Source organism: Neoarius graeffei, chromosome 9 (assembly GCF_027579695.1).
Source record: "Neoarius graeffei isolate fNeoGra1 chromosome 9, fNeoGra1.pri, whole genome shotgun sequence".
NCBI lineage: Eukaryota > Metazoa > Chordata > Actinopteri > Siluriformes > Ariidae > Neoarius > Neoarius graeffei.
Window position 1 is genome coordinate 47,186,278 of NC_083577.1, and position 27,777 is coordinate 47,214,054.

The following is a 27,777-nucleotide window of genomic DNA, read 5'->3' on the forward strand; positions in this document are numbered from 1 at the left end:
TATCTGCTAAAGATCTGCTAATTCTTCTTTGCATTGATTTTTCGTCTATCTTATTTTTGATTCTACTTCCGGTTAGAGCGCCCCTAGCGGTGGAAGAAAAATCCACAGAATAGCCGCACCTTTGTATAAGCCGCATGGTTCAAAACCTAGGAAAAAAGTAGCGGCTTATAGTCCAGAAAATACGGTAAGTAGAAGTTGAGGACTAAACAAATTCAGTCAAAAGTTAGGACCAATAGATCAAGACTCCAGATGTAGCTCTATAGGAAATCTAGTCGTTACCATTAACATGTTTGATTAGATCTAATCTGACACTAATATCTGACCCAGACTAATATTAATGATCAATTAACGCTGTTTAATATTACTCAGTGCGTTTACATGCACATCCAAATTGAGCTACTGTCGGTAATCGAGCAAAGGGTCCCAGCAGGGGTGCCAGAGAAATCCAATCCTACATGCACACAAGGAAATCAAGCTATTGTGTGAGGTGCATTGTGCACCCGAGCCACAGGTGGCGCTACATGCCCCATCGTGTTGGTACACTTGCGGTTGTCGTCATGAAGAAGAGCTATTCAAGAGTATAAACAAAGTTATCACATTACTGCTCCTTCTTGTCTGTCACACTGGTCCAAGTGGGTGGGGGACATCTGGTGGAAAAAAGTTTGGCTATTGCCTAAAAAATTATTTTTAATCAACAAAGTTAAAGAAATATCCTTTAAATTGCTGCATAGATTTTATCCAACAAATTTTTATTTACAGAAATTCAAAAAAGATATTAATATAAATTGTTCTTTTTGTGGGGCTGAAAGAGAAACTATCACTCATTTATTTTGGCTTTGCCCTTATTCAAAACTTTTGTGGAGTAAGCTTGCCCGTGTCATCATAGACTCCATTCATTCAGACTTTGCATTAAAGTGGGAAAATGTCTTGTTTGGTTTTCATGAAAAGGAGTATGTGGGCTCTCAATATTATTTGATTAATCTTTTGTTATTTTTATGCAAATACTACATTCATAAATGTAAATTTCAAAACAAAAAATGTAACTTCATTGAATTTGGTATAGATGTGAAACATTATAGATCTGCAATTTCTACCAGCACTAATGAAAAGGCTGAATGGAAACTATTTTTGTATTGTATAACGTCTTTTTATGATTACTCTTTTATCTGTATAGGCTTTATTTATATATATATCTCATCTCATCTCATTACCTCTAGCCGCTTTATCCTTCTACAGGGTCACAGGCAAGCTGGAGCCTATCCCAGCTGACGATGGGCAAAAGGCGGGGTACACCCTGGATAAGTCACCAGGTCATCGCAGGGCTGACACATAGACACAGACAACCATTCACACTCACATTCACACCTACGGTCAATTTAGAGTCACCAATTAACCTAACCTGCATGTCTTTGGACTGTGGGGGAAACCGGAGCACCCGGAGGAAACCCACGTGGACACGGGGAGAACATGCAAACTCCGCACAGAGGGGCCCTCGCCAGCCACGGGGCTCGAACCCGGACCTTCCTGCCGTGAGGCGACAGCGCTAACCACTACACCACCGTGCCGCCCATATATATATATATATATATATATATATATATATATATATCTCCATCCATCCATCCATCCCCTGGCGTAATTATAACAATACTGTTTTATTTTCTTGTACCCTTTGTATAATGTGCATTTGATTCAATTAAAAAAAATAAAGTTATCAGTTCTGTGTTCACAAGAAGAGTGTTGTATGTACGAACAGAAGTGTTCCTAATAAAATGGCCACTAAGTTGAAGTTGATCTGTAATGGTGAACATATTAACTGTTAGCCTGCGAACATGCTAATAACTTACCAACTAATTGGAAATGGGTGCGTACATGCCCAGACACAAGTGTTCCTAATAAAGTGGCGGCTAAGGTGAAGTGTCATGCTGACTGAGGCTGCTGTGTTTCCCGCTTGTGGTCTCGTCACTTCTGGAAGGGGCAGTGCTGAAGTAAGTAGCTCGACTACGTAGCTCAATAGGGTTTACATGCACTAAGTGGCTCAGCTACAATCACATAATCTAGGTCGCGTAGCTCGATTACGAAAAATCAAGTTCGGTTCAATTTCAGCCTAACTAAGGTGTTTCCATGGCATTACAGTCTACTTCGATTTCAGTCGAGCAACGGCAGAAATTCGATTTTCTCTATGTGCATGTAAACGCACTGACTGTTGTTAGTAGTATTAACTAACGTTAGACTATTATGTTAATGGGCGATAGAAGGATGTAAGTGCTGAAAGAGTTTATTGAAAGGCATGCTGGCAAACGGTTCCAAAACGTCCTTGCGGCACGCGCTGCTTGCTCAAAGGAAAAATGTGTGTGGGTGTGACAGTTCAAGGCGTGTGGATGTGATATTATGAAGCATTGTATTAAACTGGTTCACTCAGAAATTTCAGATTTCCTTACTTTTATTTTGGAAAAGTAATCCACCTTGCATAGTTGCCCACTACAGCTAATTTTGCATGATAGGTTCTTTGTCTATAGTGATGCATGCAGAATTGCCCCGATAATCAGTGGTGCCCTGCACTCTTGGAAAGCTAGCTGGAACGCTGTTCATGGAGCTTGCTTTATGCACGAGGACATTATCATGCGAGAAAATGTTTGGGCCTCTTAGTTGCTACATCAAAAAGACATCCTATACAAGTTAATGCTTCAAACTTTGTGGCAGCAGTTTGGGGAAGAACCACATATGGGCGTGACGGTCAGTTGTCCACAAACGTATATTGTTCCAAATAAAACCATTTGTCCTGAGAAAGTCAATAAGAACATTTTTCCTGATTGTGTGAAAAGAGAAATGAAGAATATTGTACAGCAAAGAGAAAGAACACAGCTGAAGTGACAGAATTCCTTAAATGATAATGAAATGTCAGTCTTTCATTGCAGTTATGTTTCTAGTAAGAGAGAGCATGGCTCGATCTTTTATTATCTGTCGGTCATATTTTCTTGTGGTGCGTGAAAGTTCGCCTCAATTTTTCTGATTAAAAGGGTTTGGATTAATCCAGGCTTGTTATGATTTGAGCCTGTGTATTGCAAATTAAATCAGGCACTTGCATTACCAATTATGATGACATTTCAGGACAAACGTGCACTGACAGAAAGCAGTTGTGTGCAATTCGGTTCCTCCCCCCCAAAAAAAAAAACCCCTTCCCCAATCAGGATTGTGTTTTACATTCTATACAAAAATAGAGGCTGTGACTTAAAAAAACAAAACAAAAGAAAACAACAACGTTTTTTTGGTTAAGTAAATGACGCATCGACTATTGACAAGTTGTTTTTGTTGACCTGTTGGTGCAGCACTGTCTTGCACAGAAACTCATCAATTATGAGGATCATATTTATCCTCAGCTGTTATGAGGATCGGTTGCTCTCCGTGGTGCTGAACATCCTCCTTAGCAGTTTGATTTATCATTGGTTTCATGCAATATTTAAAAAAAAAAAAGGGGGGCAGTTGATGGTGAATGTCCAAACCCTTTGTGGTGATGTATCATGATTAAATTAGGGGAGCATGGAGAAATTGCTTCCTTTTTTTTTTTTTTTTAGTTTGTCTTTGAAATCAGTTTATTTCAGAAGACACTGTGTCACTCTTTAGTATCACCAAGATCTTGTCTTGACGACAGGAGAGTGGATCCACTCTGTAAAGTCTTCCGCACATCCCAGAGACTTTCAGTGGGGTTAAGGTCAAGACTCTGTGGTGGCCAATTCATGTGTGAAAATGATTCATCCTGCTCCCTGAACCACTCTTTCACAGTTTGTGCCCGATGAATCCTGGCATTGTCATTCCTGAATATGCCTGTGCCATCAGGGAAGAAAAAAATCCATTGATGTGATAACCTGGTTATTCAGTAGATCCGCTGACTTCATTTTATTGCCACGTAATGTTGCTGAGCCTCGACCTGACCACATAATTCTCTTCCATTACTCTAGAGTCCAGTCTAGACTAGCAAATTGAAGGCTTTTCTTCCATTTATCTTCACTAACAAGTGGTTTTCTTATGGCCACACAGCTGTTTAGTCCCAGTCCTGAGAGTTCTCATCACATTGTGAGTGTGGAAATGGTCTTACTTTCCCTATTAAGCATAGCTGTGAGATCTACTGTTGATCTCATCTCATCTCATTATCTCTAGCCGCTTTATCCTGTTCTACAGGGTCGCAGGCAAGCTGGAGCCGATCCCAGCTGACTACGGGCGAAAGGCGGGGTACACCCTGGACAAGTCGCCAGGTCATCACAGGGCTGACACATAGACACAGACAACCATTCACACCTACGGTCAATTTAGAGTCGCCAGTTAACCTAACCTGCATGTCTTTGGACTGTGGGGGAAACCGGAGCACCCGGAGGAAACCCACGCGGACACGGGGAGAACATGCAAACTCCGCACAGAAAGGCCCTCGCCGGCCACGGGGCTCGAACCCAGACCTTCTTGCTGTGAGGCGACAGCGCTAACCACTACACCACCATGCCGCCCTCTACTGTTGATTTGTTTGTTTACAATTTGCCTTCACCAAGCATTTAAGTGGTCTCTGCTCACGGTCAAATCACCCTGAGGAGAGCAGAAATGATTGTGGCTGACCTCTCTCACTCCGGACACAAACTTTTTGAATCACTCCCCTCTGGTAGGAGGTTGTGGTCCATTAGAACCAGAACTTCACGCCATAAGGCCAGATTTTCCCCCACTGCAGCTGGCCTCATCAATAAGGTCAGAGACCCCCACTGACTCTAATCTCACACTGTGACATTCTGTGACATTATCTGTGACATGATCTGTGACATTAATACACTTTGTCTCTGAACTTCAATTTTGCACATTTCAAGACCATGTCATACCTCTTCATTCTGTTAACTTTTATTGCACATTCTGGCACACACTGTACAGCTTGGCTATTTATTTAACCCACTGCGCACATTCTCTTCCTCGCGCACATTCTCTTCCTCTCACACATTCATGTCATGACTCTTCTTCATCATACATGAAAAATAGACAGTCTATTTTTTGCATTCCAGGACACATTGTGCAGCTTGGTCTTTAAAACAACTCACGCACATACCCCTTAAATATGTCCACTTTTTAAATTCATATATTTTAGATTCTTCTTTTTTTTCGTCTTTGCTAAAATTCTTCTCTCTTAACTGCTCAAGCACCAATCACCAGAGCAAATTCCTTGTATGTGAGAATGTACTTGACAATAAACTTGATTCTGATTTAATCCACGAAAGCAGATATACATTTTTAATTTTTTTTAAAGAAAACTACATATTACTTGGATATTTAAATAAGTCTGCTGATGTGTTCAATTGCATTGTTGACATTCATTGATTACATTATTAATGCTAGTTCTCTTGTTTTGTTTTCCTTTTTTCAGCTGTCTGGGGAGCCTACACCAACATGAGGTAAAATGTAACTCCGAATTATTCCTTTTTGATATCATTTATGTTTCTCTGGCTATTTTTTGTGTTGTATACTATGAAACTGTTTTTGAAGAAGGTTACACTCGTTCCAAGATGATTTGCGTTGTGCAACATATGTTGGGCCCAGAAATAGTGAGCAGTAAACAAGAAATATTCCAAAAGCATCATGTACAAGATGGATAAGTGCAATACAGGATGTTTCTGACAGTCAGCAGAATCACTTACAGAGATGTAAACTGTAATAAACCAGTGAAGCATACTTTACAGTTCAGACATGCATCACAAATAGCATTTGGAGAAGTAGATAAAAAAAGTTGTTTTGCCTGATCAGAATGAATGGTTTAGGTTCAAACATTATGATGTCAGCACTTGTCATTAATAATGTGTGCCTTAGTCGTTTAAGGATTATTTATATTTGGCTTATTCATATGACTACAGTAGACAAAGGGGGGTGTTATTACTCTCCAGTGCTGTAACTTTTTATCACAAAATATCGCAGAAATTGCTATAAACTCTTGACATGTGCTATTGACTGCAGTACAATGTGCATATTGTGAACATCTTTTTTTTTATATATAAGCTATTGTCGACACCCAGAATGCTAGCAGAAAAAAAAAAAAAATAACATGCAATCAAATAATGTGGCTTGCGTGTTTAAGTGGTAACTCACAGGTTTATTTGGTTTATTTCCCATAAGAATTATGGTCCATTTCTCCTGGAACATTCAGCATTTAGAATCTACTTAAAGGTGCTGACTGCAAAGTTGAGCTGTGGGCAAAATGTTCAATTTCTATTGCTGTTGGAGTTTCGAGATGTTTCGCTGCTGCACACACCATGTACACTATGTGCAAATGTTTTGCTGAGATAAAAAGCGTCCCGCATTTTACAATTCCGGAGATTGCCGAAGCAAGCAAGTAACAATATCACATGACCACCATGGGGCGTTTGACCTACTTTTAACCAAAACAAGTCAGTGTGGGCAAACATCGTGGATTCCACTCTCCTGCCAGTTAAAAGCAAGTGGAAAAGAAAAGGAAAGGAAAGCCTGCCGAGCGAGTGCAACTGCAAGATAGAGCAAGGTTAGATGACATGTCATTTTTCTGGACAGATAACAAAATCATTCTAGCTAGTGCTTAGCTATCTTAGCCTTAAAATGCATGGGCTCGACTCCACAGTAGCGAGTATGGAGTTATACACCTAATATTTTGATCTTACAGAGAAAGAAACGATAACATTTAAAAGCAGTAACAGAGAAAAGATATATTCGTCTTTCGTTTCACGGATCTATTCGCAAATGTCAACCACAAATTACGTCCCTGCGACTCAAAACTCTTCAAGGTTGATGCAGAGTCGTGATGTTTTCCACACGTTGCCATCTTGGTGTGACGCAGTTCCATAATTATGCTAATTAGTTAAAGCTCCTTGCGTTCGGCTGTTTCCGTGGGGGCCATGCTGTTTACCTCAAGAGGTAGGAAAACGGTCCCAAAACGGAGGAAAGCGACCCTCTGCACATCAGAATGGTCACATCTCACCCGCGCAATATTGTTCTTGCGAGACACAGGAAAATGCCATGCACAATTTTAAATAAATAAATAAATAAATAAATAACAGTGGTCGAAATACTTTTTTCCAGTGTTCTGCAATATTGCAGAATGTCAAAATTTTGTTCTGCAATTTGGAAATATTTTCTGCAAATGCACAAGCCTCCATACTACACCCTTGTCAACCTAATAATGCCTATATTTACATCATATCTAGCTTTACAACTCATAGCATTACTGTAATTCTTTATTCTCTCACTCTATTTTTAATTTCAGTCTTCACAGATCCTTCTCTGCAGGAAAGTTATCATTCCATGATCCCTCCACAGGTCTTTCATCCCCCTCGCCCTGACACTACGGGCTACTACAACTTGAAGTATACCAACTAATTCATAAATGTACTAGTTATCACACCCACACATTATCCTTCCACACAACATACTAATAAAGGTATCACCACAATAAAAAAATAGAACACAACTGTTCTTCAAGAAATAAAGCATTCATTTTCATGTTACACGTCATGTTACATTTTGTCAAGATTAAGTTTCTAGCTTGAACAATAGATTGTTACCCAGAATGTACTTCATTCAGTGTTTGCATCTGCAACCTGTAGTTTTAAATTGAAAGCAAGATTTCAATTCTACACTTGGTTACATCTTACGATGATGCAAAGGATTGATGCCATTAAGGAATAAAAGCCAACTGGCAAATGGAAAGACGTTTGGGTTCATTGTGTTTGCCTGGCTTCTAAAGTGCAAGGTCATGAACTGAACTGAGAACGACTGCAGGGGCTTCACTGCTCTAAACTAACAACAGAGAACTGGGTACAAACTAATCACGGCAGAACTGAGAGCTACAGAACTACTGAGAGCTACAGAACTGAACCTATGAGCTTTGTCTTACAGGGCAACTGTTTTACTTTGTGCTAGTCTGCACCACAGGCAAGACAGCACTAGTAAAAAATAAATAGAACATGTACACAAAACATGTATTAGTGTAGCTTGGTATGAGAAAACAAAATATTCAAAAGTATCTATGAATAAAGGTAAAATACTGTTGCTGTCTTCAAAAGGGATATATCAGTATAATTTTGCATGATTCAACAATACAATACATACAAACCTATACAATTTACCAATATATATGTATGCAACTATAACAGCGACCATCTTCATTTTTGTCACCCTCGTGGACGCGCGATGTCGCGGTTGTTGTTGGAGTCACGCTGGCTGCCGGTTTTGCCGAGATACGATAAAATCGTCCTTGTTTTCTTGGCGTTTTTGTCGGACTCTTGCCCTGAAAAAACAATCCTCTTCTTGGGAGCCATGTTTGTTGTGCCGCATTGAATTCTGGGAGATGCATGGCGGAAACTGCCGAACACTGACGAGGTAGTTGTCGGGTCCTCCCGGCGGGTATTAAAAGTGACGAAATCTTACATCGGAAAATGGCAACTGACCTTATTTGGTTGTTGTCGGTATTACGTAAATATTGCTCAACTTTGACCTGGAAAACGCCGTCAGGTTCACGCGGCGCAGGTTTCAGTTTATTCACAGCACCGCTAGTTTGCTAAATTGAGAACTACTGAATCCCGAGCCTGTTTTTTTCATTCTGCAAAATTGCAGGTTGTTTAATTTTTCTTCTGCAATCTTGAAAATCATTCTGCAAAATGCAGATGGGTATTTTGAACACTGTAATAAATAAATAAATTAATTCAGATGACTTTGCAGTCAGCACCCTTTATTTATTTACAACCCCGATTCCAAAAAAGTTGGGACAAAGTACAAATTGTAAATAAAAACGGAATGCAATAATTTACAAATCTCAAAAACTGATATTGTATTCACAGTAGAACATAGACAACATATCAAATGTCGAAAGTGAGATATTTTGAAATTTCATGCCAAATATTGGCTCATTTGAAATTTCATGACAGCAACACATCTCAAAAAAGTTGGGACAGGGGCAATAAGAGGCTGGAAAAGTTAAAGGTACAAAAAAGGAACAGCTGGAGGACCAAATTGCAACTCATTAGGTCAATTGGCAATAGGTCATTAACATGACTGGGTATAAAAAGAGCATCTTGGAGTGGCAGCAGCTCTCAGAAGTAAAGCTGGGAAGAGGATCACCAATCCCCCTAATTCTGCGCCGACAAATAGTGGAGCAATATCAGAAAGGAGTTCGACAGTGTAAAATTGCAAAGAGTTTGAACATATCATCATCTACAGTGCATAATATCATCAAAAGATTCAGAGAATCTGGAAGAATCTCTGTGCGTAAGGGTCAAGGCCGGAAAACCATACCGGGTGCCCGTGATCTTCGGGCCCTTAGACGGCACTGCATCACATACAGGCATGCTTCTGTATTGGAAATCACAAAATGGGCTCAGGAATATTTCCAGAGAACATTATCTGTGAACACAATTCACCATGCCATCCGCCGTTGCCAGCTAAAACTCTATAGTACAAAGAAGAAGCCATATCTAAACATGATCCAGAAGCGCAGACGTCTTCTCTGGGCCAAGGCTCATTTAAAATGGACTGTGGCAAAGTGGAAAACTGTTCTGTGGTCAGACGAATCAAAATTTGAAGTTCTTTATGGAAATCAGGGACGCCGTGTCATTCGGACTAAAGAGGAGAAGGACGACCCAAGTTGTAATCAGCGCTCAGTTCAGAAGCCTGCATCTCTGATGGTATGGGGTTGCATTAGTGTGTGTGTGGCATGGGCAGCTTATACATCTGGAAAGACACCATCAATGCTGAAAGGTATATCCAGGTTCTAGAGCAACATATGCTCCCATCCAGACGACGTCTCTTTCAGGGAAGACCTTGCATTTTCCAACATGACAATGCCAAACCACATACTGCATCAATTACAGCATCATGGCTGCGTAGAAGAAGGGTCCGGGTACTGAACTGGCCAGCCTGCAGTCCAGATCTTTCACCCATAGAAAACATTTGGCGCATCATAAAACGGAAGATACGACAAAAAAGACCTAAGACAGTTGAGCAACTAGAATCCTACATTAGACAAGAATGGGTTAACATTCCTATCCCTAAACTTGAGCAACTTGTCTCCTCAGTCCCCAGACGTTTACAGACTGTTGTAAAGAGAAAAGGGGATGTCTCACAGTGGGAAACATGGCCTTGTCCCAACTTTTTTGAGATGTGTTGTTGTCATGAAATTTAAAATCGCCTAATTTTTCTCTTTAAATGATACATTTTCTCAGTTTAAACATTTGATATGTCATCTATGTTCTATTCTGAATAAAATATGGAATTTTGAAACTTCCACATCGTTGCATTCCGTTTTTATTTACAATTTGTACTTTGTCCCAACTTTTTTGGAATCAGGGTTGTATTTATTTTTAAAGTATATTGCACACCACTCAGCTGGACATGCACAGTAGCCTAATGCATTAGTCTACATGCTAATGAGACTTAAAAATCAACTTTTTTTGTCATTATGTTGTTTTTCATATTTATTAGAATGTCTTATTAACTGTTTACTTAAGTAGTTTTTAATGATATGTATTTTATTATGTATATGTGTGTGTGTGTGTGTGTGTATATTATATATATATATATATATATATATATATATATATATATATATATTTTTTTTTTTTTTTTTTCAACTTTTCCAGAGCCCTGCTGAAAATCATATTGTGTGATGTAGGTCTTGTGAATAAAGATCTGTTCTGTTCTACTCAGAAATTGTGCAGAATAATACAAGAGATCCCCAAACAGATAAATTGCTAAACATATCTGAGCATTCATTAACCCATAGATATATCGGGAAGGGTAATTAATTTTTTCCACCATATTTGACTCATCATCTCTCGCAATGGATGGACCAAACCATTAGACAGGCTGTATATTATGATGCAGGTTATAGGATCTGTGATAGCTGAATGCTTTTACCATGTGTTCTCATCATTACTAAACTGTCCTAGATATCTTGGCATAAAGATGAATGGTGTATAGGCATAACTGTTTCTCTGCCACACAGGTCGATTCAGGAGCATAGTGAGCTGAAGATTGAGCAGAGGATAGAGGAGGTTGGTGAAGATAAGCTCTTTTCCCACTCAGTCACTCCAATTTGTTCAGACTGTTACTCAATGAGAAACTGCCTAGACACGTTTTGATTTCTAGGAAAGAATATGTGCATGGTATCGAGACATTATACTCTTGTTCCTCACGGTCATAGCTTTTGTAATTTGTAACACATATAAATGAGGGAGTCAGGTGAAAATTGAAACACTACACTCTATGCACATTGATCAAAGTTATCTCATCTCATTATCTCTAGCCGCTTTATCCTTCTACAGGGTTGCAGGCAAGCTGGAGCCTATCCCAGCTGACTACGGGCGAAAGGCGGGGTACACCCTGGACAAGTCGCCAGGTCATCACAGGGCTGACACATAGACACAGACAACCATTCACACTCACGGTCAATTTAGAGTCACCAGTTAACCTAACCTGCATGTCTTTGGACTGTGGGGGAAACCGGAGCACCCGGAGGAAACCCACGTGGACACGGGGAGAACATGCAAACTCCATACAGAAAGGCCCTCGCCGGCCCCGGGGCTCGAACCCAGGACCTTCTTGCTGTGAGGCGACAGCGCTAACCACTACACCACCGTGCCGCCCTGATCAAAGTTATGTGGAATATAAAATAACTGTGAAGATGTTGAATGTAGGGGACTCTGTTTGTTTGAGGGATTGAGCCCTGTGGAGAATTTCTAGCCAAGTAATTAAAGGGCTGGGAAAACAAAATATTGCACTTTAAGAAGTAGATAATTATGTACTGCAGGGGTCTTCAATCCTATCCACAAAGGGCCAGTGTGGCTGCAGGCTTTCATTCCAACCAAGCAGGAGCTACACCTGATTTCACTTGTTTAATCATTTCACCCTCGTCTCCAGTCAACAATCAAGTGAGCCTCCAATTTGGCTGTAATGAAAGCCTGCAGCTACACCGGCCCTTTGCGGATAGGATTGAAGACCCCTGACTGGTTCCGTGATATCTGACTAAATGATTATGAATAAAAATGCCTTTCTGGAGATCTGCTTATCTGTCCAACATTATGCCACTTCAGTATGCAGCCAGATAGTTATAAATATTGTAATTTAGGGCTCCATAGTCAATATACAATGTTGTAAGCCTAGCTAAACTTATTAAATAGCCAAGTTTAAAATACAGCAATTGATGATGTGAAATTATGTAGCCGAAACTGTGAGCTCAATTAAAACATTATTACTTGCACAGGCCTGGCTGTTTCATAAAATTGTTGCTGATTTTAAATGTGATATTTCACTCACATTTATCCTTCTCAGGTTAGTAGAAGCAGTGCAGTGTGTGTATGTGCTGAACTGGTGGAATGATGTACACAAATCTGACAAGTATACATTAAAGCCAGTCACTGTTTTATCATTACTGATGTGCAGCAGCTGCTCAGTAAAGGAAAAAACTGATGAGCAAAATGTGATGCTCTTATCTGCCTGACCTTAGGGATTAAACATATTTTTGTATGCAAATGAAGCGGTGATATAAAAAGCAAAAACGTTTTCATTGGTGATGGTTAAACTATAATAACTCACTTGTCTCATCCGCCTCAGGTCAGTCTCCGTCTGCAATTTGCCTTTTTTTTTGCTAATCTGTAACGCCTATTATTCACTCCTTATGCATTCACGATTGAGTTTGCATGCGTTTTTATATTGTTTTAGATAAAAACCTGTTTGTACCCTGGTGAAAAATAAATGTACTTTATTGTATTGTATTTGTATTGTACTTCTTCCCACTCCTTTTTCGAACAATCTGCGGTGTATTGTAATGTCTTAGTTTTTTATGTATTTTATTTATTAATTTTTTGTCACTTTCTCGTGTTCTTTCTTTTGTGAGTGATTCCACGCTTATGGGTACTGAAATGGGGACATGAACTTATTCACCTAAAACCATTTCTTTTTTTACCATCAGGTCACAAAACATGTAATCTTTAATGAATGATATGTTAAAAGATAACTTTAATTTTCTGAGATGTAATAAAAACATTTATATGCCAAAGTCAAGCCTATGAGTTCCAAAATGATGTCTGTTACATTACTTCTGTTACGATTGTCCATCTCGCGTCTGTTACAAATTAATTACAATCTAGCTCTATACCATGTTAATCTTATTGAAAGAATGTGTATGTTTATTCTACTACACGTTTATTAATTATATTTGCTAAAACATCACCTTCCTATGTTTCAAAAAGTAATTCTACATTGTTAAAATTGAGAATATATATGTCCACAACACTTCTGTTACATTCTGACTTTGACATATAAATATGTTTTTATTACATCTCAGAAAATTAAAGTTATCTTTTAACATATTCATTAAAGATTACATGTTTTGTGACCTGATGGTAAAAAAAGAAATGGTTTTAGGTGAATTTTTAAAAATAAGTTCATGTCCCCATTTCAGTACCCATAAGCGTGGAATCACTCATGTACAAATAGTTACATACATTTTTTTATACATGTTCGAAAATAAATAAAATAAAAGTATATTCATATTTTCAATAGTATATTGAAAATGTACTTACACAAGTTGTACTTTTTTGTAAATATATAAAAAGTATACTAACATCACGCTTTCACGCTAACACTTTTAACACACTTTATACTATATTACACTTTATAGAAATATATTATACTAAAATATACTTTAAGTGAAAGTTATGTGTAATTTAGCACATAAAAGTACACTAAATACACTTCAAGTTGCACTTTTCTACAATTTAATTACAATTAAAATATATTTAGTACAAAATTAGTTGTTCCAAAATAGCATGCCTCAAGTTAACTAATCATAAACACACTTGAAGTATATTGATGATTTATGTGGTTTCAAGTGCACAAAAGTATGCTAAATTTTAGTACACTTAGCACATTTATTTTTCACCAGGGTATGCTATTTGACAGGCTTTAAAACATATTTATTTTTTTTCTTCTAATTACAGGCTGTTGCACCTTTGAGAGAGAAGATTCGGGATCTTGAGCTCAGGTATGTTTGCATTCCCCTGTAAATTTACAACCCCAATTCCAAAAAAGTTGGGACGCTGTGTGAAGCATAAATAAAAACTGATGATTTGCAAATCATGGAAATCCTATATCTCATTGAAAATAGTACGAAGACAACATATCAGCTGTTGAAACTGAAATCTTATTGTTTTTTGAAAAATATATACTCATTTTGAATTTAGTGCCAGCAACATGTTTTAAAAAAAAGTTGGGACAGGGGCAATAGAAGACCGGAAAAGCTGTGTAATGTTAAAAAAAAAAAAAACCAAACTAATTTGGTTAATTGGCAACAGGTTAGTACCATGATTGGATATATAAGGAGCATCCAGAGAGGTGAAGTATCTCAGAAGTAAAGATGGGGAGGGGTTCACCGCTCTGTGAAAGACTGCATGGGCAAACAGTGCAACAATTTAAGAATAACGTTCCTCAAAGTAAAATTGCAAAGAATTTGGGGCTCACATTATCTATGGTACATCTCATTAAGAGATTCAGAGAATCTGGAGAAATCTCTGTATGCAAGAGACAAGGCTGGTGCCTGTGATCTTCAGGCCCTCAGGTGACACTGCATTAAAAACAGACACGATTCTGAAGTGGAAATCACTGTATGGGTTCAGGAACACTTCAGAAAACCATCGTCTGTGAAAACAGTTCACTACTGCATCCATAAATGCAAGTTAAAACCAGATATAAACAATATCCAGAAACACTGCCACCTTCTCTGGGCCCAAGGTCTTTTACGATGGACTGAGGCAAAGTGGAAAACTGTTGCAAGGTCTGACAAATCAAAAGTAGAAATTCTTTTTGGAAACCATAGACACCTCATCCTCTGAGCTAAAGAGCTAGCTTGTGCATCTGACAAGGCATCATTTATGCTGAATGATATATACACATTTCAGAGCAATATGCTGCTATCCAGACAAAAAATTTTTCAGGGAAGGCTGTGCTTATTTCAGCAAGACAATGCCAAGCTGCATTCTACACATTACAACTGCATGGCTCCGTAGTAGAAGAGTCTAGGTGCTAAACTGACTTGCCTGCAGTCCAGACCTGTCTCCTATTGAAAATGTTTTGTGCAAAATACAACAAAGGAGACCCCGAAATGTTGAGCAGCTGAAATTGTATATCGGGCAAAACATTTCACTTTCAAAACTGCAGCATTGGTCTCCTCAGTTCCCAAACATTTACACTCCTTACACAGCTTCCCACCTTTTTTGAAATTGGGGTTGTAGTTTTTTCTAAACTGATTAAGTGCCTTCACTGACATGCAGAGCATTTCACCATGTCGAGCACTGTTCCTGCTTTTCTGTTTGGACACCTTACAGAGTATGGTCAGTGTGCAGCAAAAATAATTGGACTGAAGCCCAAATAGATACACTTGTTCTTTATTAATGGTTTCTATATTTTTGATTAAGCCTGAAATCATACTTGTTGCAACACATATTGACTGCCGCATATCTCAGCTATTGTCAGGGATTAGCAGGCTTAAGAGAAACTACCAAGACGCACTCTTAATATCTTATATTTGAATGTGTGTTTTTCTTCCATTAAAAGAAATCTGCTCATTGAGTTTTCTCAAGGCAGGATTATGCAGGATCACAAATTAAATATGCAGCAATTTGTGAAGTTTTAGTCCAAAGTTTGCAAAAGTTTTTCCAAAGTCCATTCCTTTATCCAGAGCTTTTTCATCAGTGCTGCAAGAGTGGCCATGTGTTTGTGGTGCCTAGAAGCCTTTTCTCTGTGTAAAAGGTTTAGTATACAGCCCCATATAAAATAAATGGAAACATTGAGAAGCACTACTGTTCTGTTTCCTTTGAAGAATTGCATTTCTTTTGTTTTTTCTTCGGACTTAAATTGAATAGGCAAACTCAATATGTGAGATATCTCATCTCATTATCTCTAGCCGCTTTATCCTGTTCTACAGGGTCGCAGGCAAGCTGGAGCCTATCCCAGCTGACTACGGGCGAAAGGCGGGGTACACCCTGGACAAGTCGCCATGTCATCACAGGGCTGACACATAGACACAGACAACCATTCACACTCACATTCACACCTACGCTCAATTTAGAGTCACCAGTTAACCTAACCTGCATGTCTTTGGATTGTGGGGGAAACCGGAGCACCCGGAGGAAACCCACGCGGACACGGGAAGAACATGCAAACTCCGCACAGAAAGGCCCTCGCCGGCCACGGTGCTCGAACCCGGACCTTCTTGCTGTGAGGCAACAGCGCTAACCACTACACCACCGTGCCGCCCACATGTGAGATATATGGCAAATGTTCTGCTGCTACTAAAGGATTAATAGCAGGGCTCGAAATTCATATATTTTTCACCAGCCAGCCGGACTAGTTACCTTCCAAAGTAACTCGCCAAACAGAAAATCAACTAGCCAAAATTTGTTCATGTATGAATTTTATTTCTGTCAAAAATAACACAAAAGAGAGTCGTTACCATTGTTCATGACTAATGTGCATTTATTTCAAGACCCGAGTATTCTGATACTGTTGTTAAATACATAAATGAGAAGAACACAGAGCACCATAATATAATATCAACAAATAATAATATATTGGAAAACTTGGCAACTTGGTGTATGAGTATTGAAAACAAATATACTTACTATCATGACTATAGCACCCAAAATATGTCCAACATGCTTTCTGTATTTAACCATTTATGAGAGAGAAAGCATTAGGAGCTTCATATTGAGTAGGAATCAACTTGAAAAAAAATTAATTATTCCATAAAAATCGTATTGCAGCCAAGGCCTACCCTGCTCCCACGTTTGCTTATAAGTCCTTTGTCGTTTCTCCTTCTCGTACGCTTTATCGGCGGCCTTTTTCTCCTCTTCAGACCGAGGTCGCTTTGTCCCCGTCTCTGGCGGTTTCTGTACACCTTTCAGAAAATTCCACATCGCAACGTAGCTTTGGCAGATGTAGATGTAAACAACAACAGAAACGCGTGTTTAAATGGGCGATAATGTGGCCACATCTATTGAATTTGATAATGTGATTACCGCGATATTCAACAAGATGCGTTATATGCATGCGCAGTAGTGAAAAAACCGACAGCCTGACTTGTACACGATATGATTCGGAATTCTTCGGTATTTTCCGTCCTGCGGGTAAACACATCGATTAACACAGACACGGCACACGCTTAATATGTGGCGGCTTTAGTTGACGGTGTGTCTGAATTAGGGTTGTGCGATATGGGAAAAAATGAATATCCCGATACATTTTCTCCATTTCACGATATACGATATATTGAAATCTCTTCTAAAGGACCCCATGAAATCTAACTTTTACTCTTTACTGTTTTCACTACAATCCCTGCAGATTAAATAACATTCTTGGTTAACTTTACAGGTGGTTTTCAACAACACATTTTAAATTTTCATGTTCGTGATTAATCACAATTGAGTTGAAATAAGACTATTTTTATTCAACAAAGATGTCGCACAAACTGAAAAAAACAATCTTGAAAATTGCAACATATGGGGTGGCTTTAGAGAACGAGGCCGCTATGGTCATTTGTTTAGCTCGTGAGCAAGTAGTTCGGAGTTTAAGAGACTCTTCATACTGTACCGGGTGAGTTTTCAGGTGATGGAACATATTTGTAGTGCTGCTGCCTTTCGTGATGACAGGATTTTTTTTGCACACTTTACAAATTGGCATTTGCTGCTCCACGTCCTCCTCGCGATATCCAAAAAAAATGCCAGATGACTGACCCCTTACTAGTTCTTTTAGGAACCAATTTGTCTGCTTCCATTTTTAATTTGTCGCTGAAATTGACAGAGCTTACACGGTAGCCTATGTAACACCAGCGATTACACGAACTGAGTCAGCGCTGTAAACCGAAACTAGAAAATCTTCCCGCAAGTTCCTTTCAGCACCTAGATGTCGCCCGGGATTGGTTGGCGAGTGCGTGACGTTATTGTTTTTTTTACCCTTAGGCAGCCTCTCACGTTACTGCTTGAGGGACAGGGAGAAAACCACCGAAAAATGTTTTAAACAAACACGAAACAAACGCAAGTCGGCAGATGACCATAAAATACTCGATAGTTACAATATAATAATTTTATGTATCTCACACAGAATTTTCAGAGATATATAGAGTATATTCGATATATCGCACAGCCCTAGTCTGAATCTTCGCTTCATATATATTTTTTATTTTCAACTAGCCAGCTGAGGGGCGGCACGGTGGTGTAGTGGTTAGCGCTGTCGCCTCACAGCAAGAAGGTCCTGGGTTCGAGCCCCGGGGCCGGCGAGGGCCTTTCTGTGTGGAGTTTGCATGTTCTCCCCGTGTCCGCGTGGGTTTCCTCCGGGTGCTCCGGTTTCCCCCACAGTCCAAAGACATGCAGGTTAGGTTAACTGGTGACTCTAAATTGAGCGTAGGTGTGAATGTGAGTGTGAATGGTTGTCTGTGTCTATGTGTCAGCCCTGTGATGACCTGGTGACTTGTCCAGGGTGTACCCCGCCTTTCGCCCGTAGTCAGCTGGGATAGGCTCCAGCTTGCCTGCGACCCTGTAGAAGGATAAAGCGGCTAGAGATAATGAGATGAGATGAGAACTAGCCAGCTGGGCTGGCTAGTGACAGGAATTACCCGCCAAATGACAAAAGTCGCCTCGGGCGACCGGACCACCGCGAATTTCGAGCCCTGAATAGGATGAACATATTTGCTTGCTACTGCCCAAATCCTCTAAGTGCAAGGTGTTTACCAGTGAAATGTTACATGAGCTATATCATGTGCTTTTTACAGCACTTTTTGTGGACACAGATGCCCAGGTGTATTAAAAATAGTTCACGTTCAATAAAGATTATGTAGTTTCTGGTTAATATTTTTTTGTCATCTTAATGCATTTGAGACCATCAGATAGTAAATAATAGTAAAAATACAGCAAATAGCCCTGTTCGACAACTGTAGTAATCCATATTATGTCAAGGACTGCTCAACTAATAAAGATAAACAACAGTCCATCATTATTTGAAGACCTGAAGTATCTTTTAATGAATAAAAATAAAGAAAAAAACATTGAATTAGAAGGGGTGTCCAAACTTTTGACTGGTACTGTACACAAAGATGAGCAAGTGCCTTGAAAAGGGACTTGACAAAGGACAGTGCTTCATAATTCAACACTGAGTACATCAGAATTGCCTGCAGATTAAAGGAACAGTCCACCGTACTTCCATAATGAAATATGCTCTTATCTGAATTGAGACGAGCTGCTCCATACCTCTCCGAGCTTTGCGCGACCTCCCAGTCAGTCAGACGTAGTCAGACGCGCTGTCACTCCTGTTAGCAATGTAGCTAGGCTCAGTATGGCCAATGGTATTTTTTGGGGCTGTAGTTAGATGCGACCAAACTCTTCCGCGTTTTTCCTGTTTACATAGGTTTATATGACCAGTGATATGAAACAAGTTCAGTTACACAAATTGAAACGTAGCGATTTTCTATGCTATGGAAAGTGCGCACTATAATGACAGGCGTACTAACACCTTCTGCGCGCTTCGACAGCGCATTGATATCTGAGCTCCGTATCAATGCGCTGCCGAAGCGCGCAGAAGGTGTTAGTACGCCTGTCATTATAGTGCGCACTTTCCATAGCATAGAAAATCGCTACGTTTCAATTTGTGTAACTGAACTTGTTTCATATCACTGGTCATATAAACCTATGTAAACAGGAAAAACACGGAAGAGTTTGGTCGCATCTAACTACAGCCCCAAAAAATACCATTGGCCTTGCTGAGCCTAGCTACATTGCTAACAGGAGTGACAGTGCGTCTGACTGACTGGGAGGTCGCGCAAAGCTCGGAGAGGTACGGAGCAGCTTGTCTCAATTCAGATAAGAGCATATTTCATTATGGAAGTACGGTGGACTGTTCCTTTAACAGGCTTCAAGAGACCAGGATACGTTTCTGAACAGTAAGATGCAGAAGTCCAAGTTAACTTGAACATCCCGTCAGAGATACTTGACATGTGCTTGGTAAAGAGTGTGTGATGGTAGTCTGGCAAGCAAGGCTTGACTGGTCTCCAAAAATGTTGAAATCTGGATGAGGAGGGCTTTGTAAGTTAGCTAGCTATGTTGGCGTATTTCGTTGAGGACATGCATCTGCTGATTAAAGCTCAAGACTGTAGCTGAACCAGTTGATGCTCACCAGTTGCCACTTTTTATTACTCCTCTCCATTATCTCTCTTGTTATTCTTGGTGAAATAAATGGATTGTGTTAATATCATGCCTGCAATTATTGGCCTCATCTTTCTGAAAGTCACAGCATTTGCATTAAAATGGTTTTGTTCTCTGTTCTATCACTCAGTGCGTTTACATGCACATAGAGAAAATCGAATTTCTGCCGTTGCTCGTCTGAAATCGAAGCTCTAAATGCCATGGAAACACCTTAGCTCGGCTGAAATTGAACCGAACTTGATTTCTCGGAATCGAGCTACGCGACCTAGATTATGCGATTTTTGCCGAGCTACTTAGTGCATGTAAACCCTATCAAGCTACGTAGTCGAGCTACTTACTTCAGCACTGCCCCTTCCGGAAGTGACAAGTGACGAGACCACAAGCGGGAAACACAACAGCCTCGGTCGAAAAAAAAAAAAGCCTCGGTCGGCATGACGCTTCACCTTAGCCGCCCACTTTATTAGGAACACTTCTGTTCGTACATACAAACTACAAACACTCTTCTTAGAGTTTAGAGTTTATTTTTAAAAGGGACAGTGTACAAATTAAACATTATCCTTGTGGTAAGGACAGATGTCTGTACCAGGTTATAGCAGTACATGCTAATTTCCGCCTGTAGTCCCTTTGTTTATACTCTTGAATAGCTCTTCTTCATGACGACAACCGGAAGTGTACCAGCACGATGGGGCGTGTAGCGCCACCTGTGGCTCGGGTGCACAATGTACCTCACACAATAGCTCGATTTCCTTGTGTGCATGTCGGATTGGATTTCTCTGGCACCCCTGCTGGGACCCTTTGCTCGATTACCGACAGCAGCTCGATTTGGATGTGCATGTAAACGCACTGACTGCTTACTTGTATATTGCCCATGTTTAGGCATTCAGTTGGGAGCAATTGTTCCTCAAATCTTCATTGTTGTTTTCCAGTTTAACACAAAAGTATCCACCTGTGAAGTTTCTCTCTGAGAAGGATCGCAAGAGGATTTTGGTAAGAATACACACATGTTCTGGCACAATTTTGTTTTGCTATTAAAGTCACTAAAGTCCAGACTGGAAACTTGGGAGTGTTATGTAATTATTAAGGCAGCCTGCATGGTCTCTTGTCACTCCAGCGTTCAAGATAACACACTTTTTTTGTGTGTGTGTAGCAAAAAATGCTACACTAGTAATTTTGTGTAGCATTTTTTTGTTTCAATATATATTAAAGGAGATACTCAGAGCCTTTATTTTTAAATAAATTTGTGAGTGGATAGTATCTCCATCCTTGACTCTTGTATTCTGCATAAATGGGAATAAAAAATGTATATTTTTGAGAGTTAAACTCGAACGCAAAGTTGGCATTGGAGCTGCCCCGCTGAGCCAGCCATGCCTGAGTGCGTGACGTCACAGCAGGAACCGGTTTTAAGGTCGAGGCCTTTTACAGCTATAGACCAAAGTCATATAAATAAACATTTATGGTGAAAGTAAGAAATACCGTTACCAACTCGCTCAACTAAGACTGATTTGACTTCATTAATAGTGGATTCACAGAATGTGACTCTCATTAAAAACAGGTGTTATAACTTGTGCAACATACATGTACATGCATGCATTTTCACTGATAAAACGTAAAAGGCTAATTAAATAATCAGATGAACTGAGAATCATATTCTGAAGCAAATTAAATCTTATACCAGTGACTTAAACACACAATACAAGTTACATGTATTAATCTAAATGCAGGTAAACAACGTGTTTTTGTTTTGTTTTTTTATCCAAATGAGAGTCAGAGCTTACCCGTCTGTGTTCTCGCTTCTTGAAGGCTGATTGTTTTTGAAACAGTCTGACTTTCAGTTGTTTGTTCAGTTCTCCGTTCATTCACTTCTTCTATCAGGGTTCCTGCGGGTCCTTAAAAAGTCTTAAATACAACTTTCGGTTTTCAAGGCCTAAAAACGTCTTAAATTGTTTGGAATGACTGGAATTTTCGAAAGGGAGGTATTAAATTTAATATTGGACCGAACGAGTGAAATGTCTCCATCCGGTTTGGGTATTTTTTTTAACCGTAATTTTAAAAGTGAGCAGCGTACCTTTTGGGGGCAGCATTGGTTCTGTGCGTTCCGTAGATCAAGAACTAACGTTAGGAGGCTACTGGAGGAAGTGTGGTGCGGTGGTTGTAAAGAGTGAGAGATACGCAGGTAGCTTACGTGGGTGCTAGAAAGTGTTGATAATTATGGGAAGATGTCTGTTTAACGACAAGTGGTTGGGGGATGACAAATACCCCCAAAATAAGGAGAAGAATTGTTTGCGGTAAAAAGCACTGGATCGCACAAATGTGTTTAAAGACGGTACCGCAGCGCTGGGGACACGGCAGACTGGGAAACTGGTTTTTCACGGACACGAGGCACGCGCGTGTTAGAGGTCAAGCGCTCCAGAGTGAAACGCAGGGGGGTTCGCGCATGCGCACAAGAGTCAGGTGGAAAATTGGACTTGTAGGACATAATACTACTAATAATAATAATGATTAGCATCATTTTTTTTACATAATTAACATTGTTTATTGTACTAAGTTTAATATAAATATATAAACAACCTTTATTTCAAAACTCAATTAAAAAGAACTCCAGAAAATACAATAATTCTAAATATAGTAAAATATAAATAATTTGTACAAAAAGTTTGTTTTATTACTTATCATCTACAACAGTGTTTTTAATATAATAATAAGAATAATATTAACAACCACTAATAATAATTAGTAGTAATAGTAATTATTATTGATTATTAATCATTACTACTTATGAATTAGTCATTAATAAGTACTAGGGATTATTAAATGTTATAAAATTAAGTTATTAAAAATTATTACAAATAATTTATTAAAAAGTAGTAATTGGTAGAATACAAACAAATACTCATGAATAAAAGAATTTTTTTAAATAGTGAACATTGATATAAAATAACTGTACTACTAATAAACAATAATACTACTAGTAATACTTATGTTATTATTATCAGTTCAATTGTTATATCAATGTTCACTATTAAAAACAAATTATCTGTAATCCATGAATAATTGTTTGTATCACTACTACTACTACTACTACTACTAATAATAATAATAATAATAATTACTACTTTTTTAATAATTTTAACTAATCTTATAACTCAATTTTATAGCATTTTAATAATCACTATTATTTATTAGTATAATTTAGTAGTTGATAATAATTGCTACTTATTAAATTACATTTTGATAATCACTGCTTATTAATTAAGTAGTAATTAATAATACTGAATTATAATAATTGATACTCTATTAATTATTAATATAGCTAATAAGTAGTGATTATTAAAATGTTATAAAATTGAGATTTTTTTTAATAATTAAAAAAATAGTTTATTATTATTATTATTAGTAGTAGTAGTAGTAGTAATACAAACAATTATTCATGGATTATAGATAATAATTAATGATTATTTTTGAATAATGAACATTGATATAACAATTGCACTGATGATAATTAGTTTACAGTTATTACAACACACTGATTAATATTGATAATGGTTATGAAAGGTGACAGTTGTTTTTCTGTGTTTAATGTAACGCTCTGATGATTGTATGACTGCATAAACAGGTTTATGCTGTTACCTGCTATAATGCAGAAGATACTCGAGAACTTCCTCAGCCAGCTGTATACTGCACGACACTCAGACTGATTTTGCTGTCGGACACAAAGTCACACATCATCAAAGATAATCTTTGGGGATTGAAATAATGCCGGCTAAGGTTGTTCAGCTGGTTCTACTTGCCGTTTATTGTTTTCGTTTTTGAAATGATTCATGGTGTTTTCTCCAGTAAACCCCAGTCTTCTCCTTGCTGCTACAGTAGTTCTGCAGCCCAAAACACACGACTTTGCTTCAGCTGTTTGCGTGTCTAACAGTTGCCATTGATGCACCCTGTTGTTCACCAATTGTGTGCATTCTTCTTAAAGTTAGTAAAAAAACTATTGCAGAAAACAGTTTTAAGTTGTCGTATTTATCATTTTCTTTGCCATGGTACAGTCTTAATTTTTCCATTTAGAGGTCTTGAAAAGGTCTTAAAAGTCTTTAAATTTGTACTTGAAAAATGTGCAGGTACCCTGTTCTATGTAAGGGCGAGATGGCAGCAATATCCAGTTTAGAAATGACGGCTGCTCCACTCATTCATTTTTCTTCATACTGTGTAGTCCGCCATTACTGTTGGGCTCAGGCAATTACTAAAACCCGGGACAGAGCAGGATGTCACTGGTTTTAGCAACAACTGCAGGGAGGTCACTGCCCGAGCGATATGTCCCATCCCGTTCCGCCCCGGGTTTTAAGAAGAAACCTTTATTTGTCACATGCACACTTCAAGCACAGTGAAATTCATCCTTTGCATTTAACCCATCTGAAGCAGTGAACACACGCGTGTGCGCACACACTCAGAGCAGTGGGCAGCCACACCAGAGCGCCCGGGTAGCAGTCAGGGGTTCGGTACCTTGCTCAAGGGCACCTCAGCCCAAGGCCGTCCCACGTCAACCTAACTGCATGTCTTTGGATTGTGGGGGAAACCGGAGCACCCGGAGGAAACCCACGCAGACACCGGGAGAACATGCAAACTCCACACAGAAAGGCCCTCGCCGGCCTCTGGGTTCGAACCCGGAACCTTCTTGCTGTGAGGCGACAGCGCTAACCACTACACCACCGTGCCGCAACAACCCTCAGCTCATGCTCCGGGAGGACTGGTGCAACTGAACTCACTTTCCTTTTAAAATAAAATACTTTTTCTTTTCTTGTAGTTTTCTTTTTCTTTAATTGTTGATACTGCACCCTCTTTCAATACGGGCTTATAGCCAACGCTCTTCAACAGATCAGAGGTTTTGTACGAGCCTTCAGTAAAATGTACAGAGCAGAGGAGAGACCACTTCATAGACATCAACGTGCCCGTGAACTTCTCGCAAAATGCATCCAAATCTTTGCAGTTTGAACATTCTTGGGCCAGGAATGCAACGTAAATCCAGCTTCTGTCGTGTTGCTGCACCGGCCAAAAACACATCTACGTGGCATGGCGATAAATTAGCTCAAAATGGAGGATCAGAGTTGCAGTCAGCTCTGTGTTTTAGTATAGCGGAAATGGCGATGAGACCGATAGACTTCCTGCTGTGACGTTACGGACGTCAAGGTCATTCACTCAGACCGCTACCTGTATGAATCACTTTAATCGTAAAAATTACTATATTAGATTTATTGTTAACGCTTAAAACTATTCCTGTGCCATTCTTGAGGTCTCAAGGCATTTATAAATGAAAGTGAGGCCATGGCTCTGCGTATCTGCTTTAAGTAATAAATGTGTGAGTGACAGAAAATAAAGACATGAGTTTTATGACAAGTTTACAACAATGTTTTATTGCAGTGAGCCTTTATATCATTATGTTAATATGCAAATGGAATGGTACAACTACTACAGCACGCTTTAAGACCGATTTTTGGTCATTACACATATCCAGCTAGGAATGTCATCTATTTGAGCTCTCATTTTAAAGCTAATTTTGTGGTCAAGAGTTCTGAGTAATGTTAAAGGTTTTGGTGTACTTCTAAATTCATCAGTAATGCTTAAAAGTATTTATGCTTAAAAGTTATAATGCCCCAATGAAGTTAAAGGTGAAGTCCGACACCATAATGGCTGATATAAAATAATTAGTTTTAATTTGTGCAAGTAAACTTTTTGGACATTCCATTTCAAATACTGGATTCCGTGTTTTCTGTCTGTTTACCGCGATCATGGAAAGCATATTATTATTATTATTATTATAAATTTAGTAATTTATCCATCCATCATTCATCGATCCCCTGCTGGATAATCAGCGACTGACTAACCCAGTTACCCTGGGAATGTTAGGAAATAAGGAAAGCTTATAATTTTCTTAGAGAAGTTGGCCAATTTTTTGCATCGCATTTCTGTGCGATACACTGGGGAAATTGATTAGCAATGCTTCAAAATTGGGTCGCATTTTGCGGTGCGATACCGGCTATCTTGAACGCTGTGTCACTCAGAAATAGAAGAAATTGCAGCAAAAAGTAAGAAGTCTGCCAACTAAAAGGGTTGTGTGCTATTGGGCACAAATTGAGTTAGAACGAGTCAGTATTGAGGATCTTACCTCCCTTGGAATGGAAGTGTTCTGCAGCAATGTAATGCACTAAATGAATTAATCAGTTGAACAGATATTCAATTAGAGAATATAGACATAGAAAAAAGAAGTTGCAGTGATGCAAGGAAATTAGTATCATTTGCTTTGACGTGGGTGATTTAGCATGTGAGTAGTACGTCAGTACGATGTGTAGAAGCGATTAATAAGATGGAAGGATGGGTGGAAGACATTCAGACCTATTTACACTATGTTCACACTGCAGGCTGAAGTGACTCAAATCCGATTTTTTTCGCCCATATGTGACCTGTATCCGATCTTTTATTGACAATATGAACGACACAGATCCGATTTTTTTCAAATCCGACCCAGGCCGTTTGGATATGTGGTCCTAATTCCGATTCCTATCCGATCTTTTCATATGCAACTTCAGTCTGAACCGCCAGGTCGCATTCATCCGACTTACACGTCATCAACAAGCCACAAACGTCATTATTCTGCGCTGAAGTAGGCGGCGGGTCTCTCAAAAAAAGTTACAACATGGCTTTGATGTTCCTTTGAACGGAGGTTGCAGTCACTACCCCGCAGAACGCCTGAGCCAAAACCCTTGCCCTCTTCCTTCTCAACCTCCTCCTTAACATCAGGCTATTGTGCATGTTCTGGCTCCGTCGCAACAACAACTGCATCATCGCCAGGTACTCCATGCTGGCTACTGTCATACACAGGAAACTTTAGGTTACTTCCGTAAACACTGGCCATGCTCACTGCGTGTGACGTCGTCGTATCCTGCAATGCGCATGCGGAACACTTTTAGGTCACTTTTCATTCATACTGAGGATCACATACAAGTCACATATATTTGTTAATGTGAACGACCTCACAAAAAAATCGGATTTCACAAAAAAATCGGAATTGAGCATTAAGCCTTGCAGTGTGAACGTAGTGTTAGTGTCACATAACTCTCATGCTAGGATTCCTGATGGAAGCTAGCTCTTGCATTGCAATGTAATTAGTCGTTTAATGGACTTTCTCTGGCTGTAGATCACTGGCGGTGCAGGCTTTGTGGGCTCCCACCTGACTGACAAACTGATGATGGACGGTCATGAGGTGACTGTGGTTGATAACTTTTTTACTGGCCGCAAGCGCAATGTAGAGCACTGGATTGGCCATGAGAACTTTGAGCTCATCAACCATGATGTGGTGGAACCGCTCTATATTGAAGGTGAGTATTCCTGTGCTCCTACACTTTCTGAAGAAAACGAAAATCTGCTTGGTGATTAAGGTGCTGTGATTAAAGATTATACAAGAGAACACATGGAACCATACAAGAAAATTGTTCTCTCAAATTTTCGTTTGCAAATATCAGATGTCATTAATACTATAGTACTAGAGTAGTAT

General features: G+C 39.2%; 1 protein-coding gene across 2 annotated transcripts in view; it reads left to right on the top strand.

The window, feature by feature from the left end:
- uxs1 (UDP-glucuronate decarboxylase 1) overlaps nt 1-27,777 on the top strand; it is a 76,506-nt gene that overhangs the window by 15,371 nt on the left and 33,358 nt on the right. Inside the window, exons 2-7 of one of the 2 annotated variants that reach the window (XM_060929672.1) lie at nt 4,653-4,731; nt 5,396-5,423; nt 10,994-11,042; nt 13,989-14,032; nt 21,164-21,224; nt 27,421-27,601. In XM_060929672.1, coding sequence (XP_060785655.1) covers nt 5,419-5,423; nt 10,994-11,042; nt 13,989-14,032; nt 21,164-21,224; nt 27,421-27,601 — 340 coding nt within the window. In that variant the 5' untranslated portion in view covers nt 4,653-4,731; nt 5,396-5,418. The remainder of the gene's footprint in view (nt 1-4,652; nt 4,732-5,395; nt 5,424-10,993; nt 11,043-13,988; nt 14,033-21,163; nt 21,225-27,420; nt 27,602-27,777) is intronic. The other variant, XM_060929671.1, reaches the window with a different exon arrangement.